This window comes from Emydura macquarii, unplaced genomic scaffold, assembly GCF_026122565.2.
Source record: "Emydura macquarii macquarii isolate MOO-44397 ecotype Brisbane River unplaced genomic scaffold, CSIRO-AGI_Emac_v2 contig_1230, whole genome shotgun sequence".
Classification (NCBI taxonomy): domain Eukaryota; kingdom Metazoa; phylum Chordata; order Testudines; family Chelidae; genus Emydura; species Emydura macquarii.
In genome coordinates this window covers 1,034,664-1,054,344 of record NW_027131367.1, presented here as the reverse complement: position 1 = coordinate 1,054,344, position 19,681 = coordinate 1,034,664, and the positions used below count along the sequence as shown (strand labels likewise).

General features: G+C 61.4%; 1 protein-coding gene across 2 annotated transcripts in view; it reads left to right on the top strand.

Moving 5' to 3' along the window:
* CYTH1 (cytohesin 1) overlaps window positions 1-19,681 on the top strand; it is a 39,041-nt gene that overhangs the window by 8,294 nt on the left and 11,066 nt on the right. The window contains exons 1-3 of one of the 2 annotated variants that reach the window (XM_067547175.1): window positions 14,428-14,475; window positions 16,677-16,759; window positions 18,925-18,989. Coding sequence is in view for 1 of the 2 variants with exons in the window: in XM_067547174.1 (XP_067403275.1) it covers window positions 16,677-16,759; window positions 18,925-18,989 (148 nt within the window). In the remaining variant the exon portion in view is untranslated. Of the gene's footprint in view, window positions 1-14,427; window positions 14,476-16,676; window positions 16,760-18,924; window positions 18,990-19,681 lie in introns of those variants that run through there. The other variant, XM_067547174.1, reaches the window with a different exon arrangement.

The following is a 19,681-nucleotide window of genomic DNA, read 5'->3' as shown; positions in this document are numbered from 1 at the left end:
GAGCTGCTGGCCGTGCTCAGGGTCGAGGTTCAGTGGTATGGTAACGGCAGCGCAGGCTGCTGGGGAAGTGAAAGCATGTGGCAATCAGGAGGTCAGGCGTGTAAGTCAGGACAGCCCCATGCAGATCTTGCTGCCGCACTGCCTTTCCTGGGAACAGTCATTCACCTCTCTGCATTTTCCCTGTGTCTGCACAATCAGCTGCACCGTTCCTCTCTTGCTGAGAGCTGCCCTGTAGGCCAAGCTCCTGCCCCGAGTGCGCACAGGACCTCCTGCCAGAGGTTTCCCCACAGCTGGCGCTCTTGCCCCACTTCCTGCAGGGAACTCTTGCCTCCTTCCCCTCTGATGTCGCCTCTAGGGAGCGCCTGGCTGCCCCCTTTTCTCCTGGCAGGTCAGATTTCTCACTTGCTGGGCAGATGCTGAGCAGAGCAGCTATGGGGCCTGCTCCGTTGAGTTGGAGCTAGGGTTGCTTGGTGCCTTTCTGAGGCAGCAAGGTGAGCTCTGCGGGGTGGTGCCTGCCTAGGACCGGCCGCTCCCCTCCAGACTCTGACAGCAGAGCAGAAGCCAGCTCCCGCTGTGCCCTGACCTTGAGATAACTCCCACGTCTGGAGAGGGCGCACAGACTGCCCCATTGTTCGGGTCTCTCAGGCACAGGTGGGGCAGCAGCTGCTGGGGGCTGAGGGCTGGGAGTGGGAGGCAGGTGGCAAGGGCTGAGGCTGAGAGGTGATGGTGAAGCAGGCAGCAGCAGTGCCCCACGTGGTGCCCGTCCTTCCAGCTTTGCTGTTGCCCGGCCCGTCCAGATGGGACTGCAGCTCCTAGTTCTGTTCGTGACTCTCCCGGCTACGCACGCCCAGGCAGTTCAGCTCAGCCGTCCCAGGGCCAGCACCCAGCCAGAGCCCAGGTCTAACTGGAGGGGCGGCAGGTGGGGCGGCAGCGGCAGGGGGCAGACGCTCCCCCTCCCTGGGCCCGTGCCAGGTGCTCCGAGCCAGGCTGGGCCCCGTGGATCTGAGACATGCACCTACTGCTGCTGCTCACGGCAGGGCTAGAGGGGAGCAGCCCCCCGGCCCCCCCGCGCTCCCCACCTCCCTCCCTCCAGCTCCTGTCTTGTTTGTATGCACCGTCCCTGCATGCAGTGGTGGTTGCTATGCAACCAGCGGCTCACTCCATGCTTGAAGCTCTAATAATAGGGAAGGATCAAACTGGCCTAGAAATCCCCGGCTCCCCGGGGGCAGGAGGGGTGTGCTGGGACTGACGGCCCAGGGCCCCCCCCGGGGGGGAGGGAGGCGAGGGGGAAGTTCCCAAACTTAATTCTCCTCTGTGTGGCTTTGAGCCCTCCCCAGTCGCTGCTGTGGGAGCACCAGCTGGGCTGGCTTTCGGGCGGCGGAGCTGGGATTGGCTGGCCTCCCTGCCTGCGCTTCATCAGCTGGGAGCTTCCAGTTGCCAGAGCTTCAGTTCCTCCTGCTGGAGCCAGACCGGGGAACCCTCTGTCTGTCTGTCTGTCTCCCTCCCACTGCCTGCAGCCGGCAGGCAGCTGCTGCTTGGAGAGTCCTGGGTGCTGCAGAGCAGGGATCGGGCCCTCCCTCCTCTGGTAGGGGCCGGCTGGGCTCTGCCTTCCCTGCAGGTCTGTGAGTGGGCACCTGCCGGTCCCGCTGTCCAGTGGAGTCGGAGCGACCCGGCGCTCGAGCCCCGTGCAGCATGGGGACGGTCAGCGAGCTCTGTGCCTCGAGTTTCCAAGCCTTCCTTTGCCCCTCTGCGATCGCCAAGGCAGGTATGCGCTTTACCTTCCCCCTCGCCCTGTGCAGGCGGGCAGCTCTAGCAGGCAGGATCCCCAGCCCCCGGGAAGCCGTTACGGTGCCCGCTGCTCTGCACCCTTCTGGCTCTCGCTGAGGGAAGTGCAGGGGCTGCTCACCTTCCCGTCGCTGCCTGTATGTGCTGCCGTCTCCTGACCTTTCCCTGAGAGCTCCATGCGGTGCTGCAGTTGGTGCCCGTGGTAGGGTGCTGAGCCGCCCCTCCCAGGAGAGCACGGGGTCACCAGGCAGCTGGCTACTGCCCTGGCTGGCATAGCACCTCCCCATCTCACGGGTGCTGTGCGCGGTGCCCAGGACAGGTGACTCGCTTGTGGGGATGGTGCAAGGAGTCTGATGCTGCAGGAGCTGGGAGGGTCTGGCGAGGCCCAGGGTTCCTGCCGACCTGCGCGCAGCATGTGTGTGCAGCGATGGTGTGGCTACCCCTCGCCTCCCTCCTCCCGCGGTCCTCACCTCAGCACAAATCCAGCTGCTTCTCAGCCTCTGTGGGGGCGAGGCTGGCAGAAGCCTGCTCTGCGGCTGGACGCAGGAGCGCTCGTGAGCGTCTGTGGGGAGCTGCCTGGCGAAGTGTCCTTGGCTAAACCACAGAAACCCACGTGCAAACCCCTGCTGAGGCCGCTGTTTTCAGTGCCTCCTTCGCACGAAGCCTGTGTGTGATCAAGCGTAGAGAAATGCTCTTTGCATGGGTGCAGGCAACTCGTGGTCCGAGTTGCTGATGTCTCTGGGTTCCTAGTCTTGTTGTGGGGCACTGGGCTTGGGGAAGGATTGACAGCCTAGAGACTCCGAGGGCATTTGGCAGTGCCTGTCCTCAGCTGTGTGGGTGAGGTGTGGGTGGCCTGGCTGTAGGAACTGTCGTTTGATGCCAAGCAGCTCTTGGTGCTCTAGGCAGGCACTGAAGTACCAGCCATGCAGGAAATAGGCGTGTCGGGGCCCTGCTCTCTGCAGAGCTGGGGGGCATGCCTCCGCCTGGCCTGACCTGTCTCCAGCTGGGCTTGCATGGAACGTCTTGGGATCAGCTCCATGCTGTGTGTCAGGGAACATGCTTGCCTGTGATAGGATCTGCGTTCCAGGGCTGTCCCTAGGTGCCAGGACCGACCTGCCCCTGCCCCATGCTGGCGTGTCAGTGTGCAGGGTGCGCTCCTGAACGGCTGTGGCCTTCATTCCCCTCTGCTGGTTCCCCAGGATGCAGCTTTGTAGCTGGGTGAGAGTCCCTGAGCCTGCCAAGGGCACCGACTTGAGTGGCATGAGGTGGAGGAGCCATCCCTGCGCTCTCCCTTCAGTGTGTGGGTAAGGACCAGCTGGGGAGGGCTGTGAAGAGGTGAATGGCACTGGGACCTCCTAGGAACGGCTGTGGGCCCCCCCACGTGCCAGCAGCACCAGCCGTGTGCAGCCGCTGGCTACAGGGCTCCGGTTCAGGAAGAGTCAACGGCCCTCCGGGCATCAGTCTGCAGTGCCAAGAGGGGGCTGAGGAGGGAGCCAAGCACTCCACTGCCGGGGGCAGAGACGCTCCCTGGCCAGCATCGGCTGCTCTGACCGTCCGTCTGTCCGGTGCTACTCTGCTGGGAGCAGCGACTGAGGCACAGATGTGTGCACAGGCTGACTTGCTCTGGCTCCTTGTCACTAGCTGGGAGCAATGGGTCCATCTGCCCCACACTGTCTTGGCCCCCTGCTGCTTCCCCTCTCCGGGGCCAGGACCAGGTAGGTGGAGGGGGCCTGCTCTGCAGCCGGCAGAGGAGAGGGCGAGAGATTGTCGTCAGGAGCAGAGAGGCAGTTCCATGCTGTGCGGAGGCAGGGGAGGGGGACTGTGGCTGATGGGGGGAGGGGAAGGGGCTTTAAAGTGCATGAAAAGTGAGGGACTGTTCCGGCTATAGGTGCCAGCTCTGCTAATCTCTCCCCCTCACCCCCCGGGCCGGACCCACAGCCCCCTGCTATCCCATCCTGGGCTCCACACAGCGGTGCCCCTTAGTCATCACCAGAGTTTGCCAGGCAGGTGTGTGAAGTGCCCGGGCCCCAGCACTGGGGGAAGCTCCCATGCGTCTGTCCTGCTGAGCAATGGCTGGCAGCCCGAGGGCAGGGCTGCTGCCCGGGGAGGACTGCCCTGCGTCAGGAGGTTGTCAATGGCCCGGCGTGAGGCTTAATGCAGGCCTTGGCCAGACCGAGCCCTGGAGGCAGTGGGCCCGAGGGGACCCAGGGCAGGGATCCTGTGGCCGCAGAGACATTCCTGGCCTTGTGGAGGCTGGGGAGATCGCTCAGCTGGCAACACAACTGCTGTGGGCCTGCTGCTCTGCCCCAGCAGGCAGAAGGGGGGTCTTGCTGGAAGGACCGGGGAGCCTGCAGCCAGAGTGCGCAGTGAGCCAGTGTCCATGGTAACAAGGCCTCGGCTCAGCCAGGAGGCTGCGGGCAAAGAGCTGCTGCTTCCCTTCCCTAGCCTGGGCAGGAGCCGGGGCAATTGTGAAGTGGAGCGAGGGGGACGGGGCCCGGCTGCCCGTGGCCGGGGTTCTCCGAGCCTGGGCCGGTCTGGCTGACTGGAGGGTCCGGCCTGTCCCTGGTGGTACCCCTGCACTCAGGCTGGGCTCCCTGTGGGAACAGCTTGCTCTGGTGCAGCCCTGGGACGTGTGCACGGCACAGTGAAAACAGGATGTGGCCGCTCTGTGCCTGCAGTGCTGAGGCAGCAGGCGGGGTGGGAGGCAGGGCAGGAAGTTCCCCTGTAGTGGCTGGGAGCCATGTGTGCCCCTGACTGCTGCGTGCTGGTGCCCGACTGGCGCAGAGCAGCAGCTGAAGCCTCCCTTTGCATGTGTGACCTTGGCCACTGAGCCCCACCCTGCCCCGCCCCGCCGCCCCAGCCCCCTTTCCCCATGGCATGCTGGAGATACCTGAGGGCTGGTGCAGGCAGGACTCTCCCTGGGGCCCTGGAAGATGGGCAGAAGGAGGTGGGGCCAAGCCCTGCTGCAGTCTGTCCCCATAGCCGCTCAGAGGGTGTTGCAGGTCGAATTCTGCGGTCCCGACAAACTGCTCCCACAAACCCTATTGACCCTGGCCAATCTCGCCACTTCTGAAGCTTCTGCTTGTGCAGTCCGGAGTTCCCCGAGGAGTGCTGCGTCTGGAGAGGCCTGGGGCAGGGGTGCATCTGTGAACCTGGCTTTTGGGGGTGTCACAGCCAATGTGAATGTTTCTGGATTTTGTCGTAAACCACTTCAAGCGAGAGCCCGCCCCACCGGGAGCACTCCGGGTGTAGCCTGTGCTTGGCCAGGGTACTGGCCGTCTGCAGCCTGTGTGCGAAGCGCTGCCCCGAGCCCCGTAGTGTGCAGAGGGAATGGTGCTGAGCTCCCCCAGAGCCCGTGCGGCTGGCCATGGGCAGGGACTCTGAGGGTAGGTGGGTTTTGCTCACGGCAGGTGCACTGGAGACCCCAGCCCTGGGATAGGTTTGCTCCCAGCCATAAGCGATGCCGTGCCAAGGCCTGGTGCTTAGCAGGGTTCAGGAACGCAGGGACTAGGATGTCCAGATGTCCCGATTGTATAGGTTTTGTCTTGTATAGACACATTTCCCCCAGCCCGTCCAACCGGGGCGTAGCTGGGTGGTGACAGCTCCAGGAAAATAACATTTAAAACAGCCAGGCCTGTGGGACGGGACAAAGCCTCCTGCTTCAGGGCACGGGGCAGCCTCTGACTGAGGGAGCGTGGGAAGAACCATGCCTGGAGGGGTCAGCCCGTCTCTGCCCGCTGCAGGGCTAGACTGGGTCCTGGGTGGAGCCAGACTGGCAGTGCCCGTGTTCCTGTGTAAACAGCAGGGGAGCAGAGCAGGAGTGACAGTGCTGCCGAAGGGCTGCAGCTGGTTTGTGGCCCAGGGCTAGTGAGTTGATGTCCAGTGGGACCGCCGGGTAGGGTCTGTGAATGAGCTGGGGAGGGGTGAAAGGCAGCAGTGCTAACGGGAGGGTCTGCCAGCCCCCGGGCAGGGAGCAGCAGGACACGGAGGGGGTGCAGGCGAGGTGCTGGCCAAGTGCAGTGCCTGTGGCTGGCAGGAGATACAGCTGCATGCACAGAGCCCTGATGGTCCAGAGCAGGGAGAAGTCAGTCCCCTCTGTGGCCTCGTGGGGATGCTGCACTCCCCGTGAGAGCTCCCTCCCTGGAGAGACGAGGGAAGGGCTGGAGAGCGCCCACCCGCTGCAGGAGCAGCACCCTGGGCTGTGGCTAGAGCTGAACTGGGGGGAGGGATGCAGGCTGGGGAAGCCCGTGGGGCAGGGGATCTGTGCTGAGGTTGGCCTCAAGCTGGGTGTCTGAGCGCTTGGGGCTGGCGGGCCTATGGGGCTGGCTTTTGTTACCTACTGTGCCCAGCTCGGGCTGGCGGGAGAGGGGACGTGGATGTTGGATGCTTTGAAATCTCTCTGACCCCAGCAGTGTCCTTGGCACCCCAGCCTCTGGTCCAGAAGGGTCCCCTCGGATTGCTGGGCCCCAGGCAGGTTTGGGTTTCCCATCCCCCAGAGACACGGGCTGTCTGCTGTTTCCTTGGGCCTGCATGGCAGAGCAGAGCATTTGGGGTGGGCCGGTGCCCGTGGGGCAGTGTGGGCGGGGACCTGGCTTGGAGTGCTGTGTGCTGAGCTGGGGTTGCTGGGAGCAGAGGGGTTAATGGCTGTCCAGGCAGGAGCAGGGTGTTGGTGCTCTGGCTCTGGATGACACCTCACTGGCTCAGAGCGGCTGTGAGTCACTGGGGAAGTGCAGTGAGGGCAGGTCCCTCCCTGCCTAGCCGAGCCACCCCACCACACAGGCTGTGCCGGAGCTGGCCAGGATGGTTCTCAGGACAGAGGAGGGGAGCGGTGAGTGGCGATGGGGGGGTTGGGGCCCCCCACGGCTTTGTGGCTGGGGTGGTGGGTTGGGGAACATCCAGGATTAATGAGTTGGGCTGGTGGCGGGCAGGCCCACTTGGGGTTTCTGCTCCTGCCCCAAAATGCACGCTGGGCCTGGGTCCAGCCTTCCCCATGCGCCCATTGCTGGTGCCAGGGCAGTGCTTGGCTGGCATTGCCCGAAGCGCCCAGGAGGGAGGGTCCCTGGGGAGCAGGCTCCGCCTGTGCCGAGTGCTAGGGAACGCGCTGACTGTGGGCCCACAGAGCTGGATCTGTGCGCTCAGCCAGGGGAGGGGCACGCGTTCTCCAGCGTAAGGTTCAGGATGCTGCTCCCCTGGGAGAAGGCGTCTGTCTGGGTCCCTCCCACTGCAGGCTCCAGTGCGTTTCCATGTCATGCTGCTGCTTGCCCCCAAGCTTCCAGGCAGCTGGGAGGTGCTGGGTGAAGGCGTGTGGAGTAAACGAGTCCTGTGGGCCCCTCCTCCAGCTGCTGGGGATGGGCTGGGGCTTGGCTCCTGGCCTGCTTGAGTTCCCCTCGCACACCCCCTTGGCCCTGACTGGTCGGGGCCTGGTTCCCTTTGAAGAGGTGCCCACCAGAGTGGGCCAGGATGCAGAGCAAAGGGTGGCAGAGGGGGATTCTGGACAGCTCTGTGCCGCTGACAGGCTCAGCCAGTCACTCCCCGAAGCGTTATCCAGAGAGACCAGCAAACCCTGTTCAGTGACGGAGGGACCTTTGCCAAACCAGCAACGCCCAGCTGTCCCGGCTGTCCCGGCCCTGAGCCTCTCCACGCTGCCAATGTCCCTTGGCCTTGACCCCAGTTTCTGGGCCTTCACTGTGCTCTGCGTCCCCTGTTCCCCACGCCGGTCGCACTGCAGGTCAGGGGGCCCGGGCCGTAGAAGCTCCTGGGCTCCTTCGATGGGTGGCGTTAGCTGTGACCCACCCTGCAAGGAGAAAGCCCAGCACTGAGCTTCCCAGCCTGCCCCCCAGGGATTGGCCCACTCCCTCCGTGGGGGAGAGGACAGGGCTGGGCTGTTGGTGGAGCAGGTGGATTGGTCTAGGCTTGCTCCTGGCATGGCAGGGGAGTGGGCCAACCCTGAATGTCTCCCCCGCCCCAGGGCTTCTGCCCTCACCCTGCCACGTCCTGCTCCCGAGCCCAGCACAGCCACTGGGCTCTGTCCGGCCGAGCCTTGGCCTGGGTGGGGAGCAGTGGCTGTTGCTGTAGCAAGCCTGGTGGGACTCAGCAGACTGTGGCTGGGTCCCTTGGGAATGGCGAGTGTTGCCCTCCCCCGGGACATGGGGCCAGCTGCCCTCCTCTGACCCGGGACTGAGTCACTTTCTCAGCTGACTTGTGGGCTCTGGCCCCAGCCAAATGGCGGCCCGCAAGGGAGGGAGAGAGGGGTATCGTGGCAGTGAAGCCTCCCATGTCGTGGGGCAGCTGGGGGGCTTCCCCACCTGTGACCAAGGGCTGCTGGGAGCTGGAATTCTGCATCTGAGTGTCTCATTGTGGCAGGTCAAATGGAGGTTTAGGAGGGGGGCTGGGAGCCAGACTCCTGGGTCCTTGTCCAGTCGATACTGATCCCACTCAGCCTCAGCAGCCTGATGTCCGGTCTGGGAAGGAGTGGGTCTGGGCACCAGCCCTGCCCTGGTGCAGGGGGGAGAGTTTAGCTGGCTGGGAGGAAACGGTCCCCCCCGTCTTTCTGTGCCCAGGGCCAGTGGGAGTGTGGGGGCTGGTGTGACCACGTCCCTTCTCCTTTCTGCCTTTCACCTCTAGACTCGCTGAGGGGATGAGACTGTAAGTGACTCAGGCTCCCGAGAGTCGCATCCACTCAGGAGGACGAGCCGTGATGGGCTTGGGCACCGCGGGGAGCTGTCAGCCCTGGGCAGACAGGCTACGCAGACACCTGGGGCTCCGTACAGGGGGGAGGGTTCCACGAATGGGCTAAGCCCACTCTTCTCCATTCCCAGGGAAACAAACTGCGTCTGGTGTTTCTCTTCCCCTTTCCAGTTACTGAAACCAGCACGGTCTGTGTCACGAGCCCATTTACCCTCCGCAGCAGCACTGCTATCTGCGGCTGGGCAGCCACTGCCTATGCCAGCCCCAGATCACCTGTCATTCCAGGGCAGGAGGGCACCTGTCCCAACTCCTGGAGCGTGGGATGAGCTGGCAGCAGAGGTCTCAGTGCAAACACCGGTCTGGGCCCCTCTGTGTGCTGTCCCCTTCTTGGGATGGCAGGGATTCCTCGGGCCATGATGGCTGCTTGCCTGGGCCCTTCTGTCTCCCACAGTTCCCAGCCTGCCCGTTGGTTACCTCGACTGGGTGATCTCCCTGGCAGTGCCTGGGGGAGCAGCGTGCTGGTTGGCACCCTGCAGTGCTTGGTGTGCACCTGAGATTCACCCATGCCAGCTTTCCCAGCCACTTCGTCCGCCAAGCTCTTGATGAGCCCAGTGTACGTTAGCGCTGTGACGTTCCGTCCCTCCCCAAGGGTGCCTGTTGCTGGCTGTGCCTGGCTGCCCAGTGGGTTAGCGACAAGCTGGCATTGTGTTCTAGGCTGTGCTCCATGCCCCACTCATGCCCCACCCGTGTGTGGCTGGTACTGTAAAGTGACCCAAGGAGTCGTGAGCAGTAGGAGACGGTGGTGGTGCTGCCATGCTGGGTAGGGTAGCTGGGGGGTGAGGGAGAACCCACCTTCCTATGAAGTGCTAAGCACGGGCAGGGCCTCTGGGGCTGCGAGGCTTTGAGAGCAGTGGTGAGGAAGGATGGTTGTGTGGCTACAGCCGCGGAGCTGTGGGTGAGCTAGCATGCCTGGCCGCAGAAGAGGCCCTTGATGTAACCTGCCTTAGTGAGACCTGGTGGCCTGACCGAAGTCAGTGGCACATGGGAGTGCTGTGTTCTAGGGCAGGGGGAGTCCATTATTTTTGTCAAGGTCCAGACTCCAGAGAAACGTTTTCCCCGCCCACCGCAATAACAATAAGTAAACAAAAAGATTTCACAGTCCATTCCAAAGTGTCTGGTGGTCCAGGTTTGGACCTCTGTCCCCCTATTGACTGCCCCGGCCTAGGGATTATTTGCACGCCCCACTCACCATAGTGTCTGAGCACCTTCCACGTAAAATTGCTCATGCGGTCGGTAGTGCATTCTGTGGATTTTGCCTCCTCTCTTTTGGGGGAGGAGCTTTTTTGGAGGGTTTTGGCTTTAATTTTATTTCCTTTTTTGTTCAGGATTTAGGGGTGTGAGGAGGTTCAGTGTCCCTGTTTGTGGAAAGCCGTGTCTGTAAACTGCAGGAAGGGCAGATTAGGTCCTAGTGAGGGTACCCCTGGAAGGCTGTAGATTCTAGTCAGCGTTCTGTGTGGAGAGCGCACATAACGGAATCGGTATGGTTACAGAGGGCTAGGTGAGTGATGCTGCCAGCCTGCAGACCAGGCCAAGGACACTGAGCAGAGCCAGCCCAGTCTAATAAAGTGGAGGATTCCCAACTCCCTGCCCGTGCACTGGTCACATGTCACAATGGGACTTGATTTTAAGAAGCAGTTTTTCTTGGCCACTTTGACCAATTGCTTCTTGGAGCAGCCTGTGCAAGAGCAAACATGAGGGGAACCGGCTTTCTGCTCGGCTCTGGGTAACGTGCAGCAGTTGGTGCAAGAGGTGACTGTAGCTGAGCTACTGAGTCACTGTGACCACAACATCCTTGGAGGTGGTGCCAACTCCGGTGACGTTATCGCAAGTCTTGTGATATTTGGTGTTCTTAAAGCTCCAGTTCCAGGAGTTCTGTGATTCGGTGAGAGCCTTTGCTTTTATTTTAGAACAAATGTCCTTATGGTTGTGGAGAGAAGCTTGAAAGCATGACCTAAGTGCACCCAGAAACCTCAGAGACCACAAGACAGACAACTCCCCCTCCCCCTTTTAAAAAAACTCCTGCTTTTTCAGACCTTTTTTTTAATAACTTTCTTTATAACTTTGTGGAGGAGCCTGCCTGGCAGTTTTTGCAGATGTGGGGTTAGTAATGCTCAGAATCTATCCAGTCAAATCTGGAGGAATCAGACCTAAAGCTGGTGCTACTGAGCTTTAGAAAGGGAGAATCCAAGAAAGAGGAAGTTGGTCAAAAAGGCCCTGACGTCAGAAGTGAGGACATTTCCAGGCTGTGTCCGAGATTGTTACTGACATTACTGTAACTGCCCGAGAGACGCATGTTACCCTCAAGGAAAGAGGAAGCAGTGCAGCAAGAGAAAAGCACCATGGGCAAATGGCATGGAGCAAGAGAATTTTGCAGCCAAATGGGGACTGCCCTTCAGAAAGCGGGAATTCAGTCCTGGGGAAGTCACTAGAAAGCACCCTAAGCCATGATGGGGAGAACGTCAGACAGAAATTAGGACAGTGAAGAAGGATTTGAAGAGTAAACAGTAAAAGGCAGAAGAACAATTAATTCTTTAAATAGCTCAGAAGCAGAAATCCTGCTGGACTGCCAGGGACTAGAGAGAGCAATTGAGGAGGATAAGGACACTGCAGAGGCGTTTAGTGATTTCTTTGTATTGGTCTTCATCATAGAGAATGCTGGGGAGAGAGACCTGCTCTTCTCTGGTAATCTGGGCAGGGGCTGTCTTTTGTTTTGTTTATACAGCGCCTAGCACCAGGGGTACTGATCCATGACTGGTGCCTCTGGGGACTATCACAGTATAAATAATGATCATAATAAAGAGGCATTGTTAAAGATGGAGCTGACAAGAGGAGGTGCAACTGACAGGTATGCAGTGTCATTAAAATTAGCAGCTATTCTACAGAAAGAATTGGGTGACCTAGAGGACTAAAGTAATAGAAATCGGATGAAATTTAATAGTGCAAGGTCATGCACTTGGCAGAAGTTCTTATTAGTCTCTTTCTGCCAGGGGCTCATGAGCTGGTAATGACAGGAGGCAAAAGACCTGGGTGTATTGGTTGATCACAGGAGGATTATGAGCTGCAACACATTGGCAGCTGTGAGAAAGGTAAATGGGATCCTAGGATGTATCCGGCACAGTATTTCCAGTGCAGATAGGGAAGTATTAATGCTGCTGTATGAGGCACTGGCAAGATCTCATCTGGAACACTGTGCACGTCTGGTAACTCCAGTTCAAGAAAGATGAATTCAAGCTGGGACAGGTGCAGAGAGAGGCTGCTAGGATGGTCGGGGGAATGGAGAGCTGATCTGACCAGAGAAGAGCCTGGCTTGTTCAGCCTAGCAAAGTGAGGGCTGGGAGGGGATCGGATTGCTCTCTATAAATACGATGGGTAAACGCCCGGGAGGGAGAAGAGCTATTGAAGCTAAAGGACAGTGTTGGCAGAAGAACACTGCAGGAATCCTGTGTACAAATTTTGTGCATAATGTTCTTGTGCCCACGGTTCAGGAATGATGTTGGTAAATTGAGCAGGGTTCAGAGAAGAGCCACAAGAATGATGAAAGGATCAGAAAACATGGCTTGCCGTAATAGACTCAAGGAGCTCGATCTATGTAGTTTAACAAAGAGAAGGTGAATAAGCAAATTGATTAGTCTGTAAGTATTTGTTCCCCATGTGGGTACTTGCTAATGGACTCTTCAGTCTAGCAGAGATTCAGTGGCTGGAAGCTGAAGTTAGACGAATTCAGGCTAGAATAAGGCATAGGTTTTTAACAGAGTAATTCACCATTGGAACAGTTTACCAAAGATTGTGGTGGATTCTCCATCCCTGGCCATTCTTTACATCAGGATGGGATGGTTTTCTAACAGATCTGCTCTAGGAATTACTGGGGGCAGGTCTCTGGCCTGTGTTATCCAGGATGTCAGACTAGATGGTCCCAATGGTCTCATCTGGCTGATGGGGTTGCCTGTGATAGCAGGGGGCTGGACTTGACTCAGAGGGTCCTACTGGTCCTGTGTCCTACAGAACTGGAGGGTAGCAAATGTTTTGGCTATTTTTCAAGGCGGTGCTAGGGGATCACAGTTCAGTACGTTTCAGTTCAGTACTGAGATATATGATTAAAAATAGAATGCTTAGATGAACATATGGCAGCTGTTAAATCATCATGGCAACTGTAAAATAAAATTGTGCCTTCTAATCTACTAGAATTTAAAGAGACAAGGTGGATGAGGTGAAATCTTTTATCGGACCAGCTTCTGTTGGTGGAAGAGCAGCTTTTGAGCTTTCTTTAGCAGAAGAGCACTGTGTAGCTCGAAAGCTGGTCTCAGAAGTTGGTCCAGTGCAAGATATTACCTTGTCCACCTTGTGTCTCATATCCTGGGATGAACACAGCTGCACCAACACTAGAATTATTTAAGCATGTCAGCAGAATAGTGCCTGGAGAACAGGTTAAGACTGAGTGGGCCTTACTAAAAGCTTTTGACAAAGACCTTCACAAGATGCTCTGAAGGAAGTTATTTGGAGGGTGAGTGACCAGAAGCGGGCATAGAGGCAAGCTAAAGAGCTGGATTAAACAGACCCTTTCCTCATGGCAGATGTTAACAGTGAGGTGCTGCTATGACCACTGTTCAACACATGAATGATTTGGGGAAGGGAGTGAACAGTGAGGTGGCAATCTTTGTAGAGGGTACAGTTGTTTTGGTTGGTCAGGACTGTAGAAGAGGCTGAGGAAGTCCAGGGGGACGCAACCACACTAGGAGAATTAGGTAACTCAATGGCTGCTGAAATTATCTTCAGTGCAATGCAAACTGGGCAGGATAGTGTGAGTTACTCAGACATGCTGCTGGGTAATTAATTGGAACCTGAGAGAAGGACTGGGCTTTGTGAACAGCTCAGTGCAGACCTCTGCCTGGAGTCCTGCGCTGTGCAAAAAGCGACCCATGTGGAACAAACTTTAGTGCCTGGCAGTGGGACGGCCTCACCTGGGACGGGGTGTCCAGTCCTGCTCACCTGGGGTTCTGAGGGTGATGAAGGGTGGTTGGAGGCCTGGCCAGGCTGAAAGGATTGGGGCTGCTTGTGCTGGCGAGCAGACAGAAGGGCTGTGAGGGAGGAATGTCAATGACCGAATTTGTGCCCAGAAAAGCTAAATGCGGTTTCCTGGGCCCCCCAAGAACAGACCGTCGTTGGAGCAGGAAGGCACCAAAGGTAGAGCTGAGGAGTACTTCCTTCCCAGGCTGCAGGGGAGCAGCGGAGCTGGGCCGCAAGGTGTTGGCCGGTGGCTGCCCTGCCCTGCCCTGGGCAGAGGTGCCGGCCTGGCTGCGGAGGCAGGGGCGGGTTGACCAGCTGTATCTGCAGCATGTTTCATTGCGCACAGCTGCTGTCAGTGACCAGGGCTATGGCCCCTGCTACCTGCTCCTCCCTCCCCGGCCGGGCGCTAGGACTCCCCCCGGAGTGGGGCTGTCCTGTGCCGTGCCATTCCCTCCCTGCCCGGACAGACCCGGAGCACCGCCTGCCTACGCTGGAGCCGGCCCGGCCCTGGCCCTGGCCCGGCGCACAGAGCCGGGGGCCCGGCGGGGAAGAGCCCCTGCTGCCGGGCCGGCCCGGGGGAAGGCGGGGGCTCCCCGGCCCTGCCTGGGGAGGGGGTCGGGGCTGGCTGCGGGGCCGGTGCCGGGGGCAGCCACCCCTGGGTGCGGGGCGGGGCGGGGGCTCCGAGCTCCCGGCCGCGGCCAGGCGCCGCGGGGGTTAAGGCCGGGCCGGGCCGGGCGGAGCCGGCGCCGCGGGCTCGCATTGGCTGGGAGGCGGCGGCGGCCGGTGGCCGGGGCCGTAGCGGGGCGGGGGGGTCGCGGCGCTCGGGCTGGCTGGGGCCGGGGGGGCGCGGCGCGGCGCCACGGGGCGGGTCCGGCCGCTGCCGCAGGCGGGATCCCGGCTGGAGCGACCTCTGCGCCGGCCCGGTTCGGCCGCGCCCAGGTGAGGGTCCGTGGGTGGGGACGGAGCCGCCGGGCCGGGCCGGGGGCGTTTACACGGAGCTCAGGGGCCGGGGGCGGGGCAGCTGGCGGGGCTGGGGCAAGAGATGCCCCCCGGCCCCGGAATAGACCCTGCAGCTTCTCCCCCGCTCGCCATCCCGGGCCCAGGTCCTGGCACCGGCCCCTGGCTGGCGAAGCTGGGCTGAGCCTCCCGAGCCCTGCTGGCTGCACCCGGGGGCCGGGGGGACCTGGCAAGGGGTGCCCTAGGGTCCCCCCACCCAGCCCAGCCCAGGGTGCACAGGAGTCCACTCCTGCACCAGCCCCTGCCCTCCTGGGAGCCGCCCACCCCACCGGGCAGGAGAGTGGGTGCAGCGTAGCTCCGCGTGCTGGGGGAAGGGGCCCTGGCGGGAACCAGGACGCCTGGGTCCTGTTCTCAGCCCTGCTGCTGGCTGGTGAGGCCTTGGGCAGGTCACTTCCCTCTCTGTGCCTCAGCTTCCCAGACTGTGAGGGGATGGTGGGGACTGGGGGGGCAGGGCCATGCTCTAGGCCTGCTCCTTCCACTCCACGAGCCAAGCAGGGGAGGGGCTTGCCCTGGGGTTCCCAGAGCTCCTGGCTAACTAGGGGCAGAGAAATGCAGCCGGCTCTGGAGTGGAGCGGAAGATGGAGCAGGTAGTGACCAGGGTGAGCCCCCCGCTCTTCAGACGCTTTGTGCTGGGATCTGTGCCCTCCCTGGGAACCGCCCTAGAGCAGGGCAGGTGGTCCCGTGGCCGGGCTGCCTCTCTTGGGGCTCCAAGGCTGGCATGCACCCCTGGCCTTATTCCAAAGGCTGAGAAATCACCTCCCCCACTGGGCCGCTGCTGGGGGTGTGGGCAGCCCCGTCCTGCCCGGCCCCTTCTCCTGCTGCAGGAGGGCAGCACAGTGGAAGCCACTTGACTTCAGCATGAGGTGATCTGCCCGCCCGCCCCAGTGGTGGGGTGACCCCCCCGGAGCGCGTGCTGCCCCTTTAAGAGTTATCTCTTTGTATGCAGCATGTTCAGCTCTGGGCTCCGGCCCGAATGTTAAAACTGCAAAGCAACAAAAAGCAGCTTCCCTTGTTTGGTTTGTCTGCTGGGCGGCGCACAATGGGCCGTGTTGTGTCCGGAGCTCTGTCTGCGCCCCGAGACGGGCCTGGGCTGGGCTGCCTGGTCACCAAGGGCAGGGGGCCTGGTTCCCGCCCCCTTTGGTGTGCATTTGGAGGAGGGGGAGGGACCTTCTGCAGTGGCTCTTTCTAGCTAAAAGGGTTTGAGCCGGTCGCTGGTGACAGCCTCCCGTGGCCCTGTTGACTGGGGGCTGACGTGCAGCCACGCTCCCTGCATTTACTGGCCCGCTGGCAGGCCCTGGGCAGAGCTCGCGGCTCCGTCCCAGCAGGGATCTGGCCGTGTCAGGCTGGGTGCAGCCCCCCGTCGGCGTTCCTTGATGGGGACAGTGTGGAATATGAAGGACACTCGCCTTCCTTGGGTAGCAGCCATCTGGGGCCTGGCAAAGGCAGGGATCCTGGGAGAAGGGGACGTGGCCCCTGGGCCCTGCAGCCATGAATGAGGGCATGGATGAGCTGACATCCAGAGGGACCCCTGCAGGCCCCTGTGAAAGGGGTGCTGTGTTCTCCTCACTGGCTTGCCCAGGACCTGCCTTCTGGGTGCCAGGGGAGGCTGGCACCATGGCTGGGGGGAGGCGGTCAGGGTTTCTGCTTTGCTGGCCCCCTCGGGCTGGGCTGGTCAGGCTGGGTTGCAGGGGACTCGTGAGGTGGGAGTAGCCCCAGACATGCTCTTTGACTGAAGAGGTTTGAGGCCGGACCTGGCGGGCGGCACTCACTCAGCTGTGTACGTGGCCCAGTGCGGCTGTTCTCCGCCTGCGGGGGCCAGACAGGGGCCCCAGGAGGGCCAGCAGCAGCCACAGAAGGGGGCAGGCTGTGCAGACCCAGCTCCGTTCCGGAGTCAGGCTGCCTGCTGCAGCGTGGGTGGTGGCAGCGCTGGGGAATGCCGCTTGCTGGGCACCACTGCCCCTGGTGCAGTCCTGCTCGGGACCGGAGAGGCATGGACTGAATCCGTGCACCTTGGCATCTCCTGCAGGCCGAGCACAGCAGGTTAAACTGGCTGCAAAGCCCAGGGGAGCTCCCAGCTTGGGAAGTGCAGTGTCAGGCCTAACCCCTCTCCTTTCCCCTCACAGTCCCCAGCGACCTGACCCCAGAGGAGTGCCAGGAGCTGGAAAACATCCGTCGCCGCAAGCAAGAGCTGCTGGCCGACATACAGGTGAGGACCCTGCCCTGCTCAGACCCAGGGAATTAGCAGCCGGCGCCTTCGTTCGGAGACACTTTCAGGGCCGCTCTGCCCTGGAGCTGGGGACGCTTCCCCATTGGCAAGTCGAGCTCTGCGGCTGGTTGCTGCGCCTGCCCAGACACTGATCTCGGAGCCCCCTGGCCTCAGGGCCGTCAGCGCGGGAGGGGGCGAGTGTCTCCACACATCAGTGTGCAGGGCTCCACGCTTGCCTGTCTCGCTGCTGCTGCCTGGGGGAGGGGAGAGAAATTGCTGAAGGGCTCAATTAGCCACTGAGCTCCCTGTGTGAGCCTCCCCTGCTCCCACCCAGGCTTGTCCGATCGCTGTCGCTTGTGGCAGTGATGGGCACCTCCCCCGAAGAGGGGAGGACAGGGGAGTGGGGCACTTGTCTCCTGTGCCCGTTCCCAGCTCCCCCGCCTTCTGCAGTGCCCCCTGCTCCGTGAGCGGCTGTCCCACGCCCAGCTCTCGCTGTCTGGCTCGTTGGCACCGGCCTCCCGTTGCCCAGTGCTGTGCGCGGCAGAGCAGCAGTGCAGACCAGTGAGGGCCGTGAGCCGCAGAAGTGGGGAGTCGGTGTCTCCTGCGCCCCAGCTCTGTGTCCCTGTCTCCAGACCAGCTCCCGGCTCTGTGGGTGTTCTCCCCCCGGCACTGCAGCATAGCCCCGGGCGCCTCTAGCCGGTGCTGTGCAGGGAAGGGATGGCAGTCATGCTCCCCACGCTCCCCGGCTGCTGGCAAAGTTCGGCTCAGTTGGGACATGCCTCCCGCCTGTGCTGGGTGCCAATGAAGGGGAGCCCTGGCCCAGTGGGGCGCAGGGCCTGAGCGCACATGGGGCGAAGCCAGGCGGACTGGCTAGGAGCAGCCTCCTTCCTCCTCCCTTCACCAGGCCTCAGCTCCCCCACAGCAGCTCTTCCCCTGCAATTTCTGGGGCAGAAAATGGGGGTCATAGGAAAGTAAGTCCAGGAGGGCTGAAGCCTGCCTGCCGGGCGGGGCTCCCCCCTGCTGTTGCTCAGGGGCAGAGCTGCCAGGTCTGTGCCCCCCATTGGCAGGGCAGTGCCCCGTCTCTCTCAGAGACGCCCCCTTCCCCGACAGCTCTGTCAGGGTTCGGGCAGCGTCTCAGCAGCCAGGTTGGGGGTCAGGCGGGGGGGTTGGGTGCACTGGCCTGATGGGGTGGTCCTGGCACTGCCCTGGCACTGGGGGTGGAGGTTGTTGCTGCCCCCTCCCTGGCAGTGGGGTGGAGCGGGGGCCCCTCTCCCTGTGCTGTTCTCATCCCTTACGGGACTCTGGGCTCTCAGCTTTTGTGCTTTGTATGCATTTAACATGGATGCCTTGTCGGCCGACCTGGGCCCCTCCTGCGGGGGCAGGTGCTGGCTGCTTCCTGTGGTGCAGCCTGGAGGGGATGGGGGGGCTGCCGAGCCATGCCAGGACCTGGCCCCGTGGAGTTCCGGTTGCTGGGTGGTGTGCAGGGGCACATCTGGGACATCCATCAATCATGGCAGTGATTAAGGCAGCAGAGTCTAATTACGGCCATATGCTGGGCATGAACTAAAAGGATTAGAGGGTAATTACGTTACCCTCTGGGTCTCTTCCTTCCTGTGCGAGCAGAGCCCCCGGGTGCTGCTCAGAGATTAGCGCCCGCTGTACTGCTGGCTCCCTGCGTTCTAGCTGGGCGCTGCCACAATCTTGCTTGGTCACAGCACTGCACCCCAGGGAGGGGAGTTAGACGAGGGACTCACTGGGGTCTCCGGGCGGCTCTGCCTTGGCTAGTCCCCCAGCTGGCCCTCTTTGGGGAGCGTCAGGGCTGCCCCCTGCACAGGTTTGGAGAGATGGCTCCTGGCATGGCTGGCATAGTTCACTTTGTACTGTATCTCGCATGTTCTGTGCCCCTCGCCTGGCTGGCTGGGTTTGTCCTGGCAGAGCAGGGACCCAGGCGTGGTCCTGTCGCCGGCTCTGTGACTCTGGCCAGGTCATTTCCCCTCTCTGGAATTGGGGAATGTCCCTGCCTTGGGGCGTGGCAGGGTGAGAGCTCATGGGCTCTGAGCTCCTTGGATTAAAGGGGCTGAAGAGGGGCAGAGGGTTCAGGGGAAGCTGGGGGAGGTGGTGAGAGAGGTTCCCCCCCTCACCACGTGTCTGTCTCTCTCTCTCAGCGGCTCAGAGATGAGATAGCAGAAGTGACAAATGAAATTGAGAACCTGGGATCCACGGAAGAGAGGTGAGTCCTGCCCGTGATCTGGTGCCGCCGCCCTGGCTGGCTGAGCGCCAGCGGGAGCAGCCACATTCGGCGGTGCTCGAAACTGCAGAAGCAGCTGGGCAGATTGGCATCCCACCGCCCGGCGCTGCAGGCTGTGTCTGGGGCTCCAGCCCCTGTGGGAAGGGAGGCAAGGCCCGGAGGAGCCTGCGCGTCAGCAGCCTTTGGGCCCAGGATAGCCCCGGCCTGGCCGCTAGCTGAGCGGGAGCCTGGGCGGGAGGGGGGGTGTTGGCTAATGAGGCCACAGTCTCAGAGCGCCGGCACAGGGTGGAATTCCCAGGCCACCTCTTATTCCTTAATGCGGTAACGGGATCCCCAGTCTGATCCGCCTTTCCAAATGGCCCTGTTTTTCCAAGGCCCAGCCCTGCTGTCTGGCCTTGGAGACTGTCTGTCTGACTTCGTTGTTCTGAGCTGGTGCAGACGGTGCCAGGGCCGGATTAGGCAGCCCTGATGGCCAATGGAAACTGACTTACAGCGTCACTTCCAATCACCCTCACCTCGGTCCCATTGGTGCAGGAAGGTTCCCCTCCCCCGAGTCACAGTGCAAAGCTGCTTTCTGCTCTGCCGGGTTCCCAGGCCCCTCCAGTCCCCGTCATTCCCCTGCTCTGAGAGTTGCGGCACTGAGGCTCCAGCGCCGGGCCAGCCCGGAGCAGCAA